The 22,925-nt window shown below is 39.4% G+C and overlaps 1 protein-coding gene across 4 annotated transcripts in view; it reads left to right on the top strand.

Moving 5' to 3' along the window:
* Positions 1–22,925, top strand: part of LOC111578637 (receptor-type tyrosine-protein phosphatase gamma-like) — a 413,908-nt gene that overhangs the window by 379,114 nt on the left and 11,869 nt on the right. For 2 of the 4 annotated variants that reach the window (XR_008601705.1, XM_055010622.1), the window contains exons 15-26: positions 3,626–3,720; positions 4,224–4,320; positions 5,887–5,969; positions 7,567–7,701; positions 9,514–9,648; positions 10,107–10,261; positions 11,591–11,726; positions 13,991–14,137; positions 16,531–16,624; positions 18,229–18,305; positions 19,083–19,211; positions 21,793–21,939. Coding sequence is in view for 3 of the 4 variants with exons in the window: in XM_055010622.1 (XP_054866597.1) it covers positions 3,626–3,720; positions 4,224–4,320; positions 5,887–5,969; positions 7,567–7,701; positions 9,514–9,648; positions 10,107–10,261; positions 11,591–11,726; positions 13,991–14,137; positions 16,531–16,624; positions 18,229–18,305; positions 19,083–19,211; positions 21,793–21,939 (1,430 nt within the window). In the remaining variant the exon portion in view is untranslated. Of the gene's footprint in view, positions 1–3,625; positions 3,721–4,223; positions 4,321–5,886; positions 5,970–7,566; positions 7,702–9,513; positions 9,649–10,106; positions 10,262–11,590; positions 11,727–13,990; positions 14,138–16,530; positions 16,625–18,228; positions 18,306–19,082; positions 19,212–21,792; positions 21,964–22,925 lie in introns of all 4 variants that reach the window. The other 2 variants (XM_055010621.1, XM_055010623.1) reach the window with 2 other exon arrangements.

The raw sequence follows: 22,925 nt of genomic DNA, 5'->3' as shown, positions 1-22,925 counted from the left end.
ACTACCAAACCCAACCTGGCAGCAGGTTCCACAGGAGAGGAGCCTAAAACCTGCACTCTCAAAGCAAACTGACCTATTAGGATATTATAGTATGATAAACTCCTAAAGATACCACAGAGTTTGGTCATTAAGGGCTTAAAGCAGAATGATTTTACATTCCATCTTGGATTTGACCGGGCACCAATTAAAAGAAGCTACTATGAGATAAATCTGATCTCTTTTGCTGGTTTCTGGTCAAAAATAACTCCAGGAGAGAAAGTAATGGTTTAGGTGATTAACATTGAATGTAATACAATATGCATTAAGTCAACTTAAAGTGAATTAAATGCAATATTTGATAATACTATACAGCTAAAAAACATCCCATTATAGAAGTATTAACAAGTCCACATACCTGAAACATCCCATCCAGAGAGACAGTTATTTTGTTCATGTTATTTTGTGTTTTAGTATGAATGTCAGGCAAAGATGGATGACACTATTCAAAGTTTCAGCTATTGTTGCCATAATAGGAAAATATGATCTATCAACACAAAGAGAGAGATACACAGAGAGAAATAGAGAGACTGTGCCTGTTTACCAATTATAAACACTCACACTAGGTTTCAAAACCTTTTCTAATTGCTCACCTCTGATCCTCAGGCCTAGGATTTAGATCCTGACATGTCAAATCAGTTCAAAGCTTGCAGGGCTTCTCTACAATTGGCCTTGTCTGAAAACCCTCAGTTCACACTACAGCCAGTGTGCCTAGCATGGCAAAGTCCATCACAGATCAAAAGGATATATACCACTGAGCCTCTGTCCCACCCCCTTTCAGGAGGCTCCTCACTTAACCCCTTTGGAATTACTGTTAATTTTACAATAGTATGATTTTTTTTTTTTTTTTTTTTTTTTGAGAACTGCTGGGTTGCCAGGCACCTTTGCAGATCTTAGGACGCTACATATCAGGAAATACCAGGCAGGGATGGATATACAGTATGACCATATGTTAGTAGTGTTTATTGCCTCAATAAGCTCAGATCAAGAGCCTTGCACATCCCATAATCCTCTTTAAAAGCTTGTGCACGCAGCAGTCACTTACTGCAGAACCTTCCACCCAGCACACACACATACACAATAAAAACACCACAGCAAAAATGGCATATGCAAGCTTCTTTGTATTTTTTATTTGCTTTTTATTTACTTGTTGTTCCACTGTAAAGCAGGGCTTGCATTATTCGTAGCAGAGACTATTCTACAGGGAACCCAAACCTGGCATTTTGATTCACTGATATCTATTAATGTATTTCTAGCTGTGTTTCTATACAGCTTAAAGGGTAACTAACCTTAATGTGATTCTTTTGAACAAATATTTTAACATCACTTATGACCAGAACACATGCTGTTAATAACTTATACAGAAACCGAATGACTCTTTCTTCACCTTACCTTTACTAGTACTTAGTAAAACAATCTGACCAAAACAATCACAATCACTGTATGCCAAAACTAATCAACTGAGCAGCACGTTTTGCTAAAGACAATGTGATACTATTGAAATATTTTTGTTAAAGAAGTCAATTATTTCCCCCCTTAAGTCAGAAATCACTTTCAAAATGGTTCTTGCATATCATGTGCTCACTGGGTTGCCATTGTTCTTTGATTTCCACTTTCAAAATGGAAGAACACCGAGTTGCTCTGAAATATCTGATTTTTCCTAAACCATCCAAAATCAGAATCGGTGTAATGTAGGATGTAAACAGTGTAGTTGCTGATATCTGCCCAAAATGTTTCTGAGTTTAAGAAGTGAGCTACCATATCACAGATTTGTATGTTGCACATGCGATTCAATTCACTCCAATTCAATTCTATTTTATTTATATAGCGCCAGTTAGTCAAATTTTCTCAAGACGCTTTACAGAACCCATATGCCTGAACCCCCAGACCAGCCCTAAGGCGAAGGAAAACACCCTTTTAACAGGAAAAAAACCTTGAGCAGAACCCGACCCTAATGTGGGGGATCCATCTGCTGCTGGCTGAGTGGGTTGAGAGGGACAGAAGAGGTAGAGGGGTAGAGGTAGAGGGGTAGAGGGGTAGATGGGTAGAGGGGTAGTGGTAGAGGGGTAGAGGGTTAGAGGGGTAGTGGTAGAGGGGTAGAGGTAGAGGGGTAGAGGGGTAGAGGGGTAGAGGCAGAGGAGTAGAGGTAGAGGGGTAGAGGTTGAGGGGTAGAGAGTTAGAGGGGTAGAGGCAGAGGGGTAGAGGGGTAGAGGTAGAGGGGTAGAGGGGTAGAGGTAGAGGGGTAGAGGGGTAGAGGTAGAGGGGTAGAGGTAGATGGGTAGAGAGGTAGAGGCAGAGGGGTAGAGGGGTAGAGGTAGAGGGGTAGAGAGTTAGAGGGGTAGAGAGTTAGAGGGGTAGAGGCAGAGGGGTAGAGGGGTAGAGGTAGAGGGGTAGAGGTAGAGGGGTAGAGAGTTAGAGGGGTAGAGGCAGAGGGGTAGAGGGGTAGAGGTAGAGGGGTAGAGAGGTAGAGGGGTAGAGGCAGAGGGGTAGAGGTAGAGGGGTAGAGGGGTAGAGGGGTAGAGGTAGAGGGGTAGAGGGGTAGATGGGTAGAGGGGTAGTGGTAGAGGGGTAGAGGGTTAGAGGGGTAGTGGTAGAGGGATAGAGGTAGGGGGTAGAGGGGTAGAGGGGTAGAGGTAGAGGGGTAGAGGTAGAGGGGTAGAGAGTTAGAGGGGTAGAGGCAGAGGGGTAGAGGGGTAGAGGTAGAGGGGTAGAGGGGTAGAGGTAGAGGGGTAGAGGGGTAGAGGGGTAGAGGGGTAGAGGTAGATGGGTAGAGAGGTAGAGGCAGAGGGGTAGAGGGGTAGAGGTAGAGGGGTAGAGGTAGAGGGGTAGAGAGTTAGAGGGGTAGAGGCAGAGGGGTAGAGGGGTAGAGGTAGAGGGGTAGAGGTAGAGGGGTAGAGAGTTAGAGGGGTAGAGGCAGAGGGGTAGAGGGGTAGAGGTAGAGGGGTAGAGAGGTAGAGGGGTAGAGGCAGAGGGGTAGAGGTAGAGGGGCAGAGGGGTAGAGGTAGAGGGGTAGAGGGGTAGATGGGTAGAGGGGTAGTGGTAGAGGGGTAGAGGGTTAGAGGGGTAGTGGTAGAGGGGTAGAGGTAGAGGGGTAGAGGGGTAGAGGTAGAGGGTTACAATCAGTGATCAGTTAACTCTAAACTCCAGAGTTTAGCAGTGAAAACTGAGCCTGTGGGGTGTAGTGCAGTTTGGCAAGGCCACTTCCATTGTCTATATTTTAGTAACCTTCAAGAGTTCTGCAAAAGTTAAATGGATTTGACAAAATGATCAGAATCAGAAAAAACTTTATTTATCGGGGCAATTAGGTGGGCAAAGAGTGGCACATTAAAAAAGAGCGAGAAAGAAAATACTCAAATTTGATGGTAATGATCTGGTACATATATCACTCTTAAGTCACATACACAAGTCACATTGTTTATTAAACTTTTATTTGTCAAGGGCACGTTGCGCTGTTTATGGAATGCACAGGTATCCACCTGTGCTGTCACACTTCACTTACTCAGCCACATCTTGTGGGGTTTGTGACTTGATCAAGGACAAGTTGCTGTTTCTTTGACGATGGCGTTATGCTGGTCCTGTCTCATTACAGCAGATGACATGGAAGCCCTTCCAGTCAAGCAGTTCATCAAACACGTTTCTGAACTCCGCTCAAATAACCAACATGGATTCTCTGAAGATTTTGAGGTAAGTTATGTGTGGAATTCTCAGACCAGTCATAGTTGATTCTTTTAGCCTCTTAGGGCAAGTACAAACAAGATGTGAACACAGCATTGACATATCATCACCTTTTAAATTGAACTTTGTGTCATGAAAAGTATTTATAGACCTCCTGTTTTTTTTTTTCCAGTGCTACAAATAAGCTGCCAAGTGTTGTATTCATACCATGTTAAAATAAATGCATATGGGATACAGGATAGAGGCCATAAAAGCTGCACACTTCACTACAGATTACAATGCAAAAGTGTTGCTAAGGGAAAGGCCATGGGCTCATTCTCCTTGATCTAACTGTAGCCTTCAACACAATTTCTTGATGGTGGTGATTGACAAAAGCTAAAGAGCACCAACCACAGTTCGTGGGTACTACAAACACTCAGAGTCATTTTTCTGGGCGTTCACCAGCCTTTTCTAATAAAGTTACCTTGCCATCCAACAATCTGTGCACTTCAGAAATTTTGTATCCTTCCCAGGAGGTTCAGCGGTCCACAGCAGATATGAACATCACGTCGGAGCACTCACACCACGCCGACAACAAGCACAAGAACAGATACATCAACATTGTAGCCTGTGAGTACACAAACCCACTTTGTTGGCTCAGGTTCACATTTTTTGAGGGCACACTTCACAGAACACCATCATGCTTACCCAGTATGCATGATGGTATAATTATTCTTTATTTAGTGCATAAATATGTCTATTTTTATTGTCAAATATTTTTAATGAGTTCCTTTCAAATGCAAGTGTTTGTACTTTCTTTAACAGAGTCTATATTCATGTTAGAATTTTACCCCAGTTAAAGTTAAACCTCAGTCCAGCCAATTCATATATTCAAATATCCTGTTCATTACAAATCTATCACAACCTTTAAGTAAGAACTAAATTCCAGCATGTCTCGCTTTTGCCTAATAAATTAACTGGGCAGTCTGTCAGAGCAATTGTAGGAACAGTTATTTATGTTGCAGTGGCAATTCTACACTGATATTTTTGTTGTACACGCTTCTGTTGTGTACACACCTTTCTTGGAAGCAGGAAGAACAAATCCACAAATGCCATGAATGAAATCTGATTACTAAACTGAATAAATGATGTAATTTTAGCCAAAGCGCTAAACAAATCAAAAATGTTTTTCATTTTTGCCAAAATGAATTATTACTTATTGAAAAAAGCAAATCAGTTCAGCTGATTTTTAGTGTTTCCTCTTTCAAAAAAAATTTTTCCCTGCCGGCCATAAAAATTGAAGCATATTGAGCATGTGATCGTCAACTAACTTGTTGATGTTTTGTCCAAATGATTGCAGACATGTAATAACACCAAAAATGAAAAAGGTGTTCTTGGTAATTGTGTATTTCTTCAATGAATGTCATGCACCTATTAGTCACCCAGGCAATTCCATGTTTTCCATGAAAACTCCCACTTTTATCCATGTGCTAACATAACTGCACAAGGGTTTTCTAATCATCAATGAGCCTTTCAACACCATTAGCTAACACAATGTAGCATTAGAACACAGGAGTGATGGTTGCTGGAAATGTTCCTCTGTGCCCCTATGGAGATATTCCATTAAAAATCAGCTGTTTCCAGCTAGAATAGTCATTTACCACATTAACAATGTCTACACTGGATTTATCATTCATTTAATGTTATCTTCATTGAAAACAAAAAATATTTCAAAAATAAGGACATTTCTAAGTAACTCCAAACCTTTAAGCAGTAGTGTATATTAGATTGAGGATTGTGTCTGACAAAAAGGAAATGTGATGCCATAATTAAAATCATTAATGTGGCTTTCCCTGAATAAGCATACAAAAAAATCATGAGTGGTTTAATCTGTAACTGACTGGATATTTCTCTGAGCAAGCATATGCACATCTTTCTAGACATGATTTCTGCTACATATTTCTTCTAACTGTGACACACAGAATACAAGTGTAAAGTGTAAAAAAAAAACTAAAAAAAAAAAAAAACTACAAAACTCAGTTTGATCATTGTTTTAACCACACAGGTTAATGTGCTTCCTGATTGGGGGAGGTGCTTTGCCAGGACCCCAAGGTAGCATTATTACATGGTTGAGGTTACCTCCAGCAATGGTTTTAGTCACACAAGCAGATTCACTACCCTGTGTTTACTCTTCAGATGACCACAGCAGGGTGAAGCTGAGGCCGCTGGCCGGGAAAGACTCCAAACACAATGATTACATCAATGCCAACTATGTGGATGTAAGTGCTTTTATTTGGACATCTCAAATACTGACCTGTGTCTGTGTGTGTGCATAAAAAGCAGTTTTGCATTGCCGTGAAGTCATTATGATGACTGCAGAACAACAACAAAAATAATCAAGAATTGATGGACCTGGCTTACACTGTTTTCTCTTGGAACAATAGTTTAGTGATAAACAGGTGCAGCTCAAAAAAAAAAATACAATGTAATGCAAATAATTGTTTTGTAATTAAAATTAAAAGTTAACTTTCATATATTCTAAATTCATTTGACATCCATCCATCGGTTTTCTCTGCATCGTTTTATCCTCATTAGCGTCACAGTGGGGGGTTGTGGTTGGTTGGTTGCTGATCTGGTATCACTAACATTCACTACACCAATGACGATTCATGCAGTATAAGTATACAGTAAGTATACAGTATCTGCTGTAAGCAGAGTGTTGTATCAAAGCATATTAATGGAAAGTTGTCTGAAAGGAAAACTGTGCTAGAAAACATTGCACAAGCAACAAGGATGACTGCAGCCTTGAGAGGATTGTCAAGGAAGTTGATTTAAAAAACCTTAGAGGAGCTTCACAAGGACTGAGGCTGGTGTCAGTGCATCAAGAGCTGCCAAATACAGAAGTCTTCAGGAAAGGAGCTGTAACTGTTGCATTCCTAATATCCCTCCTGAACCAGAGACAACTTCAGCAGCATCTTGTCTAATGGAGAAAAGAACTGGACCATTGTTCAGTGGTTCAAAGTTCAGATGAGAGTAAATAGAAATCAAGGTCCTAGAGTCTAGATGACGAGTGGAGAGGCTCAGAATCCAAAGTGTTTGAAGTGCAGTGGAAAGTTTCTGCAGTCTGTGATGCTTTTTGGTGTCATATCATCTGCTGGTGTTGGTCCACTGTGTTTTATAAAGTCCAAAGTCATGGCAGCATCTCAGGAGATTTCAGAGTGCTTCATGCTTCCATCAGCTTTATGAAGATAATGATTTCCTTTTCCAGCAGGACATAGCATCTGCCCACTGTGCCAAAACTATTAGCAAATAGTTTGCTGTCCAAGATATTACTGTGCTTGATTGGCCAGCCATCTCACCTGACCTGAACCCATAGAACTGAACATGGGATATTATCAAGAGGAAGATATGAAACACCCTACTGAAAAATAGACGAGCTAACGGTCGCTTTCAAAGCAACCTGGGTTTCAATAGCACCTCAGCAGTACCACAGGCTGATCTGCTCTATGCCACGCTGTATTAACACAATAAATTATGGGAGCCCCAACCTAATACTGACTATAAATAAATACTTTCAGAGGTTGGACATTTCTGAATTGTAAATACTTTTTTTGAATTGATTTGAGGAAATATTCTCAAAATTTTAGATACTGGGTTTCTGATTATGATGAGCAATAAGCCATAATCATTGAGATTAAGCCTTAAAATATTTCACTTTATTTGTAATAGATATACAATATATGAAAGTTTACAATTTTTAATTCAGTTACAAAAACATTACTTTTTCAAAATATCTTGTTTTTTGGCTGCACCTGCAACTTCTATAAAACACATCAGTCAGACTAATAGTCTGTCTCTCTGTTATTCATGTATTAGGGTTATAATAAACCTAAAGCCTACATCGCAGCTCAGGGACCTCTCAAGTCCACTTTCGATGACTTTTGGCGGATGGTGTGGGAGCAAAATACTGGTATCATTGTCATGATCACCAACTTAATGGAGAAAGGCCGGGTATGTATCAGCACAAACAAACTAGGTGTATATTTTTGAATGTTTAAGACAATGTTTAATAACTTGTTCCCTTAATTTATTAAATTTGCCAAAATTCTGTTTGGGTGAGCCAATACCAAGGCCCAAGTAGTATGCATGCTGGCACACTGACTTGTCAAAGCCATCAATAATTTTATTAGTCCGCCAAGGAACGGCGGAGTTATTTGACGATCGAAGTACATTTGTCTGTGAATCTGTGAATCTGTCTCTCTGTCTGGCCGTGTGAAACATTACTCAAAAACAGACTAACGGATTTGAATGAAATTTTCAGGGAAGGTCAGAAATGGCATAAGGACCAAGTGACTAGATTTTAGCAGTAATGTGGCTTATAGTCTGGATCCGCAGATTTGTTAAGGATTTCCCATTGTGAGATATAGATGCTGCCACGGCATTGCTGCAACCATGACGTGAACATTGTGTCAGTTACCTGCTGACAATCACAATTGCGATCCTACTACAAATTGACTGTGATTTATCAGTTGGAAATCATACAAGGAACAAATGACTAAACTGTGAAATGTTTCTGAGTCCCGTCACATATTTAGGTCACGTATGTAGCAAACCCCAGACAGACAATGGTGAAGCTCCTGATGTTTCACAAAGACTTTATTTACGTTCAGCCATCAGCCTTATTTTGAACACAAATTCACCTTTCTGTCCTTCACTCATTTCTTCACCATCAGAGCTTGTCTCCATTCCAGCTGCTTCTAAGTTTAGACACATCCTTTGCTAGACAGCAACAGCATGGAATTGTTTACTTTCATCTTTACACAAATTTTCTGACTTTTCTGCAGTGTCTTCATCATGTCAAGAAACCGCTTCTTAGATAAACACTTCCTGTGCTGCTGGAATGGTGACAAAATAAAAGCCTGTAACATTAAAAAATATGTCTGCAAAATAAAAGCATGGAGGGAACAGTTATTTTAACACTAGCAAAACAAAGGTTTACTAAAAGTGATGAACTGATCATCACTTTTGGTGATGCCCTCTTGAACTCTCTCTTCAAAGTTCTTTTCAACTTTCTCTTAAGTTACTTGTCGACTATCGGTCTCGTGCCAGTATTTAGCCTTAGATGGAGTTTACCACCCGCTTTGAGCTGCATTCCCAAACAGCCCGACTCTGAGAAGGCTGGTAATTTACATGCAATTCAGTATCCATACATAACATGCACATGCATAACACATGCCTATGCTCAGTGCAAGATCATTTTTTATTAAGGATTTCATCCGTTGGAAATGATACGTCAACTGAGCAGCCTTGGCGGAGGACTGCGCTCTCTGAGTGCTTTTCTTGTTCTTCCTGTGCTCTTTTTTTTAAAAGTAGAGCAGTTTGCTGTCAGAAAGGTCTGTGGACCTGTAGGATTCTGATGCTGTCTGAGGTTCATGGGTGGATGATCTTCAGTTTGTAAGCGGTATTTGACTTTAAGGATTATTATTAAATGATATTTAAAAAACAACAGAAAGGAGAGCATTATACTGTTGGAAGCCCTCCGCGTTTCAGTGTAGGATCCATTAATGAACTAGAAGACTCACAGTCACAAATGCAGTCAATAACGCTGATTGTTGTTTATATATTTGAAGATAACAGTTGGTTGTCATTGTTTACATGCTGAATGAAAGACAGATGGAAATGTCTTTCACAAGATCCAAGCTGGCTCACACAGCTAGACAACTAGGTTGGAGCATATTCAAACTGACCAAGCCTGTGGGGTCAGCAGGATCTTGAGTGCCGGCACAAGTGTGATTCTGTACGTGTGCTTTCTACATTCTACAGAGAAAATGCGACCAGTACTGGCCAACAGAGAACAGTGAAGAGTACGGCCACATGTTAGTAACACTGAAGGACAGTAAAGTTCATGCCTGCTACACTGTCCGCCATTTCACACTGCGCAACACTAAAGTCAAAAAGGTGAGTCTAAGAAAAGAAATGGGATGTCCTGTCTGCAAGCTTTTGTTTAAAAAAAACAAACAAAAAGAATATTTTATGTTATTGATTGGTCTGGTTTCTGCTTTTACACTGAGGATCATTACAATTAAGACTAATGCTAAAAAAAAAAAAAAAAAAACTGAGTAAAGACTAAGATTAACTGACTTAAAGGATCATTATTCCATTTGAATTGCTACTATTGTAATCTGAAATGACAATGATACTAACCAGATGATTACAGCTCTTCAGCCTTTCTATGCTTCTTTGACAGTTGGGTAAACACAACAATTGAAGCATATATTTAAGGCTGAAAAGTTCATGTCAATTATGCATTCTCTGTTCTTATTCCTTAGTACTTTTAAAGCCATCTTGTCTTTTTGTAATTCCCCACCCCAACAAACATCTTCTCTTCCATCCCTGGTGGGACGGGGAACTCAAAGGCACGAGCTCAGAGTGAACGGACAGTACTGCAGTATCACTACACCCAGTGGCCAGACATGGGTGTCCCAGAGTATACACTGCCTGTTCTCTCGTTTGTACGCAAGTCCTCAGCTGCCCAGAAGCCTGACATGGGACCCTTGCTTGTCCACTGCAGGTAATGTTTCTATGCTGTTTTCTTTTTGCTCTAACTGCCTTCATCACTGAGTTTCTCAGGGAACTTTTACCTATAATGTGTTGGACTGAGTTGTCCATAACTATTGCTTTATATTTGTTTGTTTTGCTGTTGTTGTTGTTGTTTTGCACACAAATCAGCCTTTTAAAATGACCAGGAAACAATGATAAGGTGGGAGTTAATATGTCAAAAGACATTCAGATTTTGTTTGTGTACTTTTTGTATACTTAAATCACATAAAAGGTCATTTTGGATTACAGTTAAGCAAGACAACAAATCCATTGTTTTGCACATTTGTTACTGCCTTCCAAATATAGACTTTTCGACAGTTTAAATAAATTCTTTTTTTTTTTTAGAACCTTTAACTTTGTGCTTTCTGAACCTACTAATATTATTACTAAAACTGCATATATAAACAGTATCAGTGAATCTGTCATCACAGCTGCCAGCATGTTACAGTAAAGTGGTTGAGGAATTTACTGGTAACTGCCCGCTGCCCTGGGGAGAAAGAGAAAGAAGCATTCTGCTATGATCTAAACTGTGGTCGATAAAAACTCACTCTGCCTCGATGCTGTGGTTGCAGACACACTCATTATTACCATTTTGTTCTGAAACTGTTCTCATTTGTTTAGATAACTTGCTTTCAGCGATAATTTCAATGCAGCTGGTGCAAAAAATGTTAAGAAGTCAGGGAGATAATGTTGTCATGACATGCACTCAAAATTCTTTCTGCACTTTCTAAATCGGCCATTGCTTAAAGTTTTACTTCTACATTAAAAGTGGTTTAGATTAGTTTTGGCCAAAATTGTTGTTATAACAAACTTGCATAGGATGGGAGCAAAAGGCACAGTTTCAATTAGAAAGTGTAAACATGACTCATCAGTTTTTCTCTGTTCACATAAAGTACAACACAGCCTCCAAAAGTTGTGGTATTCTCCACTACAGCTCAGATACAGATACATGCCTGGGGAAACAGAAAGAGTGGTTTTCATACTAAACACACTACGTTAGGAAGATATCCAGCTCATCAGATTAAGTTTTAAACCCTGATATTAGCTCCACATAAGGATTTAAATATGACTGAAGATAGTTCCCTCATCACGTGCAATCGAAATTCTTAGACGATGGACAATATGAAAAAGAAGAAAGTTTTCTTGTTAATATGGGGACCTGACCATTGTTTCAAGTCAGTGCTGAAAACGTGTTAAGTCCTCAAAGGTAGTAAGTAATTGCCACATATTTGTTCAGGTCTAAATCCATTCTTTCCAGGCATGCCTCACTGTTCCTCAGAGTTACTCTGTTGTGTTGCAGTGCTGGAGTGGGCCGGACAGGGACATACATCGTCATAGACAGCATGCTGCAGCAGATCAAGGACAAGAGCACAGTTAATGTACTTGCTTTCCTCAAACATATACGCACCCAGCGCAACTACCTTGTCCAAACTGAGGTTTGTATATTTATGTCTGTGAGTAAACCATATGTTGCATGCATTCATTCCTTCATTGTTTCCTGTGGTGGATTTAGCATAAGCATTTTGCCTACTGGAAACTACTGGCCAGTTTAGGCAAAAATGTGATGACATGTATGGATGGATCAAGTAAGGTGGGTCTGTAGGATGGGTTGAACACTCCTGTTGAGACTGCAGTAACAATGTCTTGGCAATCAATAAATGGAAATTGTAATGTGTGATGTCAGCAGACTAAAGGCAATGAATCTGTGATTTAAAAAGTTTTGAAATGACTGATCAGTTAATAGAGAGATCAACACGCACCATCCTTAAAGCCAATGTCAACAATGGATCAGTGAAGCAGTCTACCATGGATGTATGGAGGATTTTACAAATTCATTGCAAAAATGACCCTTTAGCTGTTTTGTCCAAATGATTATACATACTTTAATAATATTTTCCAGTAAGTGTGAATCATTTGTCTCTCTGACAGCAGTTAAACATAATAGTTTTAGAACACCCCAATTTTTCCAGTTTTTTTATTGGACATTAAGTCTGTTAATGTCTCTTGTACTCTGAAATTAAAGCACAGAACAAATAAATACATGAAGTTAAAATAAAATAGAAACCAAAATGTATTCTAAACTTTTGACTCAAAGTAGCCACCTTTGGTCGATATAACACCTGAACACACTCATGGCATTCATTCCACAATGGAAGTCAAATATTCTTGAGAAAGTTCTTCCAACTCTGTAGCAGAAGTTCCCACAAATGTGTGGCACTTAAAGGTTGCTTTGCTTTCACTCTTCTGTCCATTTCATCCCAAACCAGGTCCATGGGGTCTGGAGACTATTGGCCACTCCATGTTTTCAAGCTTATCATTTTGTTCCTTTTTTCCCCAGGGTAGTTCTGGCATAGCTTGGACTTATGTTTTAGGTCTTTATCTCGCTGTAGGATGAACCCCTGACTACCTAGGAACATACCAGAGGGTTCTGCATGGAGCTGCAGAATGCTGTGGTAGCTGTTTAGGTTCAGGGTTCCTCTCACTCTGTACAAGAACCGACCCTGGATCCAGCAGAACAGCCCCAGACCATCACACTTCCTCCTCCATGTTGGACAGTTGATGTTCCACACTGAGGAACCATCCTTTCTCCTACTGGACGGCTACAAAGATCCTGCTGATGAACCAAAGATTTAAATGTTGATCCATCAGTCCATAATACCTTCTTCCAGTCTTCAGTAGTCCATTGGTGGTGTTTCATGGTCCAGTCCAGCCTCTTTTTTGTTATTCTGACGTCGTAGCAACAGCTTTCTGCTGCAACTCCAAGTCTTCTCTTCACAGTTGAAACTGAGACTTCTTCCTATGATCACTATGAAGCTGATTGAAGCTGTTGTCCTCTGAGCTCCTATCAACAAGCTGTTGACTCTCACAAACTTGTCTTCTGATTCTGTTGTGGCTTTGGTTCTTCCAGACTTCTTCCTGTCAGAGTTTCTCCAGTTTCTGAGCCTTTTGATGGTGAAGAAAACTGGACTCACTGACACCTTGACTTTCTTCATAAGTTCTCTGTAGGAAAGACCTACATCTTTAAGTGTTATGATGGTCTGTCTCTCTTCTATTGTTAATTGCCTTTTGCTCTACATTTTTAGAGCAACACACTACTTTCTGCAGTACAGTCCTGTTCAAATAATGTTCTGGAGGGTTCCACGATGTGTTCCAACACTACTTTATGCAGACAGAGGGGGGTGGAAGGAATCTAGAAAAGTTGGGACACCTGTAGGATTTGATAGCACCAACTTTCAAGGCTTCATCAACCTCCTTTGCTGCAGAACAGCTTCAAGTTGTTCACCCATTTCTTGTTCCCTAAAAAAGGCCTTTTTGTATAATTCTGAAATGTACATTATTTTTCAGTTTTGGATAACCTTACTTTTTTTTAACCTTTGGCAGTTCACCACTTACCTTTGTACCATTTCAAGCTATTCATTGGACTTGAATTACTTGAATTTCAATAAAAAACTGGAAAAACTGAGGCATTCTAAAACTTTTAACGTGTAGTGCATGTTCAGCATATCTGCTGGATGTTCATTCTTCTTCATCACTGGAAATTAAGAACAATTCTAAAGACTATTCTAAGTGATACTTGATCCTCTCACAAAGTTGCAGTTGCTTAAGCATACCACCTACCAAATCAGGTACATGTACCATGATCTGCAATACCAGCATCTAATTAATATATGAATTTTGTTTCACCTTTTGGCTTATCCAGGAACAGTATATCTTCATACACGATGCCTTGACAGAATCCATTTTGGGGAAAGACACAGAAGTCTCAGCCAGCCAGCTTCACAGCTACTTTAACACAATCACAACGCCAGGACGCAGTGGGAGGACACAACTGGAGAAACAGTTTAAGGTAAAGGGACATTTTGAACTTCTCACATAAAATAGGACATCAGTAAACTAGCAGTATAAATGAACAAAAGGAATTTCTTGACGCAAAAGTCTTTGGGTAAAAATGTTTTTTTTCATAACATTGCTAACAATGCAAAGCAACAAAGTCTACTGTTTTTTCCACCATCAAATTATAAAGTCCTTTGTGCTAAATTTAAGAAATAAAATTGTGAATTAAATAGTTTATAATAATTTTATTTTAGAAGTCAGGTTTGGGGCAAAGGTTTTTTTGCTTTATAATAGAAAAAAAGAAAAAAAATCGAATCAGTAAGCTTCTCTTCAAATCAGTAAGCAATAAATTGATAGAGTATTTACATTTATGGATTATTCAGTCTTGAATTACATAGTTTATTGATATTGTACTACATTTTCTTATCATTCTGCACCGGCTTGTGCTGGGTAAGGTATGACAATCGTTGCTTTAATGTTTTGACAACAAGAAGGTCCTTTATGTGGTTTCATTACAAATGCTGTAATGTTCAAGGTATGAACTTGATGGAGTATGTGCAGAAAACAGTAGCTGTCTTTGTTATGGAAATGTCTGATGCCTTTGGGTTAGAATTTATTTGCTGCTGAATTTAGTCAGCTGTTGTCGTGCTTTTGTTTTTCCTTGTGATTGTTTCACAGTTTCTTTGAACCACTTGGTTTGGTGTGTTTTTCTGTTCTTTTCTGTTGTGAGCCGCTGTCTGTAGTATTGTCAGGTTTGTTGTTTAACTCTACTGAGATTTCTGAAGTCTTTCAAAGAACCGAGAGACCGTTTTGTGTGAATGGGTTGATAAGTCACAGTACACAGTTCATTCAAAAATAGCTGTATGGGAATAAGATTTTTGTTCTCAAAAGTAGATTTTTAGTTCATTTAATCATTAAATTCCATACATACAGATACACACCAGATCCATACATTCTATATCCACAATAAAAGTTGCGAGGTAGATTTTGTGTGACAACTCATCTGTGTGATGTAAAGATGTGATGTAAGCCTATACAGTGTGACCTGCTGTCAGGTCCTGATCCTCACTTCCTGCTCTCTCTGCAAAAATCTCAAAATATAGCAATTTAATTTGGTTACCGATGCTGTTGTTCAGTGTTGTAAATATTTCAATTCGCTCTTTGGAGCCTGTCTGCTACTGCATTAAACAAACTCAGAGGCAACAGTTCTCCTCTTAACATCTTGTTGGGAAAAAAACTCAGATTACATTCATTATTGCAGAGTGTCAGTACACTTTAAGCTGTTCCTGTCAGTTTTCATAGCAGTAAGGTTTCATTATTCAGTGTGTGGGTTTGATGTGTGGTGGTTGGATCACTTTTTGGAAGAGGAACAGCACAATGGAGACAGATAACATGAGCACTTCTACTGTCCAGCTTCTTATCAACAATGCAACTTCCTCATTTGGATTCTGTGTTCAGGTCACTTCACTGCCGTGCTAATTTACATGTGAAGAAGCTGAGTACAATCAATCTCAACTCAGCATGTGATCACCACAACCAATCAAAATAGTGAAAGGCTTAGACTGAGATAACAGTAAATGCAATTCTCTTACAAGAGACAAATGTAACTATTTAAACATGTAAATGCATAATGTAATAGAAAATGATTTAATTCCCTAATGTGTAAACACATATGTGAAAACTAAAAATATTAAAATATGTAAATGTTACTGTAAATATTCACATTTTTAGTAAATTAACTGTACCTATTACTACCAAAATATGAATTCTAAGTTTGTGCGGTACATTCATTTCCTTGCCTGATAGATTTGAAATTGTAGAGCACAGTGTGTGAAAAAGTTGTGCTGTGATTTTGGTAAGCAAACTGTGTAATGAGCATGTCTGTGATGTTTTTGATGAATATCGATGCTGAAATGTGAATACATCCTTCCACAAATCACTTCACACAACTCAAAGTGCTGCTGCTGGGGTGTGTCTATCCGTTAATGTTACAGCTCAGTTCAGACAACACAGAAATGTTACAAGGTCCTACCCAAGGGCCTCTCTTTTGGAAGGTACATTCTGTCTCTCCCTACTTTTCTCTGCACTAACATGGGCCAAGCATGTCCTGGTTTTGTTAAATTCTGTTACCCAAGGAGTTTTATTATGTGTTGTCCAGCATTAGTTTAGCTTAATAGCTTTCATGGAGAAGGTTATTTTGGTTAAAGCTGAATTAGGGTTAAGGTAAAGAGGGACAACAATTAGAAGAGAGACAATTTGTAGCGAAACACATTGCATTACAGCTGACAGTAACCTTCTCTGCTGGTTCTGTTTAAGATGGAGAAATTTTTGGGGAAAATCAAACTGTTTCCTACCAGTAATGAGTTGGTGTGAAATAAGAAAATTTCCTTTTCTTTTGTGTTTCAGCTAGTAACTCATTGCAATGCAAGATTGACGGAATGCTTCAATGCTCAGAACGAGAGCAACAAAGAGAAAAATCGAAATTCCTCCGTGGTGCCATGTAAGTGTTACACTGATGTGAAAACGTATTAAATGTGACGTCACGCTGCCACGAGCAGCAGTCAGTGTGCAGGGGAAAATAACAACCTCCAGTAGCAATTTAGAAATATTTCTATTAAATATAGTAGGTTGCCTGTTAGTTTTACTGCATTATTGAAGAGTGACACATGGAGAAGATTTCTGTAATGTCTTAATCTGACAGATAATTTTGAATCTGAGGAGGAGTGAAATCTCTTCACAGAGCAGCTGGTATTGACTCAATTTGCTTGAGAAATACTTGTGTCTGTTTAGGTTTGACTAACTAAAATTTGATGTGCTGGGCCTGGTCATGTGTCATAATACACTGTAATTTCCTATTATTTGATTTTAAAAAATGAAAGTGGCTTCAATTAGTCTTTTGCCAGTGACTTCTTTAGTATCATTGTAACCAATAACACATGGTACATCAAACAGCAAAGCTACCAGAAGTAATCCAGCAACAACCTTTAGACTTCTAAATGGTATATTAGCAAAGTGTATTTATGGCAAAAAAAAATGGCGTTAGTATAATTCTATGATTTGCTTTTCTTCCTATTTGGAGCTTTTGAGAAAACCTATTTTTCAATTGTATTTTGTAAAGGATATGCTTGTTTCACTAAAATGTTGCTGACAATGTAGCTGTGAACGATTTATTGTGTATAACATTGTGTTATGTGTATTTTTTATCTGCTATTGTGTAATTGTGACCTGCCATGGGAGAACAGAGAGAAAATTCTTTCATGCAAACACTGGTACAATACATTAAATGGTAACATTTACACTAGCATTCAAAAGTTTGGGGTCACTTAGAAATGTACTTATTTTTTAAATAAAAGCAGTTTTTTTTCCAATGAAGATAACATTAAATGAATGATAAATCCAGTGTAGACATTGTTAATGTGGTAAATGACTGTTCTAGCTGTAAATGGCTGATTTTTAATGGAATATCTCCATAGAGGTACAGAGGAACATTTCCAGCAACCATCACTCCTGTGTTCTAATGCTACATTGTGTTAGCTAATGGTGTTGAAAGGCTCATTGATGATTGGAAAACCCTTGTGCAGTTATGTTAGCACATGGATAAAAGTGGGAGTTTTCATGGAAAATATGAAATTGTCTGAGTGACCCAAACTTTTGAACGGTAGTGTATGTGTAATATTGTACAAATAATGAAATTCAATTAATTATCCTCAAATTTACTGTACGAAACTTCTGAGATTTCTTGTTCATAGCTGTTTCACTATGAATTTGGCTTAATCCTTAGAAAAAATATCTCAATATTTATGCTATTAGTTTCAAAAATGCGAATGTGAAAGATAGCCCTGTACTTGTAATTTCAGTGTGAGAATATTGTTTTCATTTCATAGAAAGCCATTAGGTAAGGAGTAATGGATTACTCTATTGTTCACATGCTGTTTGCTCTGAGTATCATTATTCAGTTGCACTCTTTATCTACAGCTGTTAAACAATCTGTTGACAGTGACTGGCTGTTCCATAATGAATGAATGAATACGCACAGATTGTCTGTTTTAAAACAAAATGCCTGTCCTCCCTACCCCTACCCTCTGTTTGTCTTTCTGTAAGCAGCGGAGCGAGCCAGGGTCAGCTTAGCACCTTTGCCCGGGATCAAAGGCACCGATTATATTAACGCCTCTTACATCATGGTCAGCACTTCCACTTCTTCTGTCACTTTCTCTTTCACTTTTCACTTTCTCCTCGACATTTTGACTCAGAGCACGTTACATCAAGTCAAAACACACTCATCCAATGTCACTGGATGATTTGATAATGTTATACTGATGTTTCAATCCTCAGATTTGGAACCAAATTAAAGTTCATTTTCTCATCACAGTTAACACATAATTTCAGAGCAGAGGAATTCAGATATTTGCAGTAACAAAATTAAGGACTGTGCCTTTTTCAGGCTACATAGAGGTTTTCTTACATTAAAGTGAGGGACAAAAACCTCTAACACTGTCAAAATCAGTGACAGAGGCACTGATTTTGTAACTTATAGTAAAGATCAAACTCAAAAACACTTGATTCTACACTCAACATAATGCAACTCAATAATTTCTGCCAGATAAAGCAAATATCTCAAAGACATAACACTAAGCATCTCAAAGGGTCCAAAATTATTCACTAAAAACTGAAAAGGTATAAAGCACAGTTTCAAATGCATTGGAGACTACTTATACCTTATATTAAATGTGATTGACACAAACACATCAAAGCTGATGGCAAGTCCAGTAAACATAATGACATCAAAATCTGAGATCCACAGCAAAGCAAAGACAGTGTACCCACAGCCCAAAGGGTTATGCATAACCTGTGATCTGGATCGTGTTTTCATATGCTGTTAACTAGTAATTTAGTTTGGTCCTGTGGAGAGTGAATTCTTGACCCCGGGCCCTCTGACCAGTTGTTTTGTTTTTTTGAAGGGTTATTACCGGTATAATGAGTTCATCATCACTCAGCATCCTCTGCCCCACACCACAAAAGACTTCTGGAGAATGATCTGGGACCATAATGCACAAATTATTGTTATGCTGCCTGCCAACCTTGGACTGGTAGGAAACACCCACATACACACATATATACTGTGTATGAGCATGTGTCCACCTCACCTTTGGCACATTTGAAAATACCTGAAACACGGGAGGCAAATTTCTGTTGCATCGTTGTGGTTGATAGCATCAGACAATCACACATGCAGGCACATGATGAGGAAATGAGTTGCCAGAGACACTGCAAATGTCAAATGTTGAAATAGTTTATGTGCACAGTTCAAATATTGTCATGAACAGTGTCATGAATAAGTTTTTGCCCCATTCTCAAATTCTTTTTTTTTGCATATTTTCCCCACTTTAATGCTTAAGACCATCAAAGAAATGTAAATATCCGACAAAGATAACCTAAGTAAACACAAAATACAGTTTTTAAATCATCCATCCATTATCTATACACTGCTTAATCCTCACTAGGGTCATGGGGGGGGCTGGAGTCTATCCCAGCTGACTCAAGTGAAGGCAGGGGACACCCTAGACAGGTCACCAGTCTGTCACAGGGCCACATACAGAGACAAACAATCACTCTCACATTCACACCTACGGGCAATTTAGAATAATCAATTAACCTCAGCATATTTTTGGACTGTGGGAGGAAGCCAGAGTACCCGGAGAAAACCCACGCATGCACAGGGAGAACATGCAAACTCCATGCAGAAAGATCCCGGGAAAGCCGGGACGTGAACCAGGGATCTTCTAGCTGCAAGGCCAAAGTGCTAACCACTACACCACTGTGCAGCCCCCGTTTTTAAATCATTTTATTAAGAAAAAAATATTCAAAGCTACCTGTCCCTGTGTGAAAAGTAATTGCCCCCTAAACCTAATAACAGGTTGGGCCACCCTCAGCAGCAACAACTGAAATCAAGCATTTTCTATAACTGGCAGTAAGTCTTTCACATCTCTGTGGAGATATTTTGGCCCACTCTTCTTTGCAGAATTGTTTTAATTCAGCAACACTGGAGGGTTTTCGAGCATGAACGGTGTTTTTAAAGTCATGCCACAGCATTTCAATAGGATTCAAATCCGGACTTTGACTAGGCCACTCCAAAACCTTCATTTTGTTTTTTAAAGCCATTTAGAAGTCAACTTGCTGGTGAGTTTTGGATCGTTGCCCTGCTGCAGAACCAAGTGCGCTTCAGCTTGAGGTCACAAACTGATGGCCAAACTTTTTCTTTCAGGATTTTCTGGTAAAGAGCAGAATTCATGATTCCATCAATCACACCAAGTCGTCCAGGTCCTGAAGCAGCAAAGCTGCCCCAGACCATCACACTACCACCACCATGTTTGACTGGCGGTATGATGTGTTACTTTTACGCCAGATGTAACGAGACACACACCTTCCAAAATGTTCAATTTTCGTCTTGTCAGTCCATAGAATATTCTGCCAAAAGTCTTGGGGATCATTCAGATGTTTGCTTGCAAAAGTAAAATGAGCCTTTTTGTTCTTTTTTGTCAGGAGTGGTTTTTGCCTTGGAACTCTGCCACGGATGCTATTTTTGCCCAGTCTCTTCCTTATTGTTGAGTCATGAATACTGACCTTAACTGAGGCAAGGGAGGCCTGCAGTTCTTTAGATGTTGTCCTGGGTTCCTTTGTGACCACCTGGATGAGTCGTCGCTGTGCTCTTGGGGTAATTTTGGTCAGCTGGCCCCTCCTTGGAAGACTCACCACTGTTCCATGTTTTCTCCATTTGTGTATGATGGCTCTCACTGTGGTTCACTGGAGTCCTCAAGCTTTCAAAATGGCTTTGTAACCCTTTCCAGACTGATATATGTCACTGATTTTATTTCTCATCAGTTCTTGAATTTCTTTGGATCGCAGCCTTTTGTTGAAGGTTTTTGAGATCTTTTGGCCAACTTCGTTTAGTCAGACAGGTTCCATTTAAGTGATTTGTTGATTGAACAGGTCTTGAAGTAATCAGGCTTTGGTGTGGTCAGTGAAATTGAACTCGCTGTCCAGAAAATGTGATTAGCCACAGTTAATTCAGGGCAAGGTAGGTATGGATATGTTTTTTCCCATAAAACATGAAATCTTCATTTAAAACTGTAGTTTGTGTTTACTTTGGTTATCTTTGTCTAATATTTAAATTAGTTTGATGGTTTTAAACATTTAAGTGGGGGTAATATTCAAAAAATAAGAATTTGAGAAGGGGGCAAATACTTTTTCACAGCGCTGTAGCTACTTTCACAAATGGACTGAGTGACTGCAGAAGCACCAACATTAATGCAGCATTTTAAAATTTGAAGTGTTGTCTGTTGCACCTTAAAGGAATCAGAAGTCAGAGTAATGTGATCAGGACTAACAACCACAAAACCACCTAAAATTCGAACTGTAATTAAAAGATGTGCACGTTTACGGGCAGCTTTTGTTTTAGACAAGCAGGCTTGTGAAATGCAAAATGGTTAAAAATGTCCAGCTGTATTATTTTCATCTAATTGTTGGATTACTGTGCTGTTGTTTACAAAAAGTGGTAATCACATCTCAATGTAACATTAAACCCCGTACAGAATGTGTTGAATGTTGCCAAAATACCACATCGTGTGACACCTCACACAGCAGTGAAACCATGTGTGTGTTCTTCTGTAGGCAGAGGATGAGTTTGTGTACTGGCCCAGTCGGGAGGAGGCTATGAACTGTGAGGCGTTCACTGTTACCCTTATCAGTAGAGACCAGCTCTGTCTGTCCGGCGAAGAGCAGATCAGCATCCACAACTTCATCCTGGAAGCTACACAGGTTGCTGTGTGTCTGTGTGTGATTGTGAGTGAGAGAATGGAAATTTATGAACAGTGGCAAATGAACTTATCCCCCTGGATATAGTCTGACTGACATGTAATTACAGGTACACTGACAGAAGTAGCACACATTGCCTACTGTTACAGTGAGAACCCAGGTGCAGACACAGATCAGGCAGAGACAGGTGACAGCTTAAATAATAAGGGAATGGAAATGAAACCAATACAGAATGGGGAAACTACACTAAAATAACCAAGCAGACTAACAGCTTTAAACTCAAGGAAAAAATGTCATCCAATTTCACAAAATGACAGAATATAACTAAGTGGGAAATTACCAACACAAGGAAGGAAAAACTGACGAGGAGGGAGAGTATAGCCAAACCTAATAGAAAAGGGTGGAATTACAAAAATCTACAGTCTAATTAACAAACAGGTTGGAATCTAAGGACAAGTAAAATGAATAAACTAAAGATACAATAACAAAATGGGGACACTCATGGGATGGAGGGGACTAGACTAAATGGGCAGGCTGGCTCAGGGAATCCAGAGTCCAGTGAGATGAGCCAGAGCTGGTGAAGGCTGGAGCAGAACCAGTGGCAGTGGAGGCTGGTAGCAGGCAGGATCTGGGTGGCGAGTGTGTTGCTGATGCAGGGCGATCAGGCAGCAGTGGGTCTGGGGAGCAGGCAGGAATTGGGGTTTTAGTGTCTATGGTCTGGCAGGTTCTGGTGGAATGAGCTGAGCTTTTATGGAGCAAGGTGATTGTGAACAGGTGAGCCGATCCCTGCTGCTGTCTCCAATCCCAGTAATGCAGCACACTGCGTGCAGGGCTGAATGGCAGGAGGTAGGGAGATCAAGAGAGGTCAAGTAGTGCTGATCAGAAGAGAAGGAGAGGCAGGGAAAAAGAGGATGAAAGAAAGAAAGGAGGAGAGGGCTAGGAAGGGGCTGAGGCTGGGGTCCTGATACATACAACCATTTAAAGGGTAG

Source organism: Amphiprion ocellaris, chromosome 5, assembly GCF_022539595.1.
Source record: "Amphiprion ocellaris isolate individual 3 ecotype Okinawa chromosome 5, ASM2253959v1, whole genome shotgun sequence".
NCBI lineage: Eukaryota > Metazoa > Chordata > Actinopteri > Pomacentridae > Amphiprion > Amphiprion ocellaris.
This window is presented reverse-complemented; position numbering and strand designations above follow the sequence as displayed.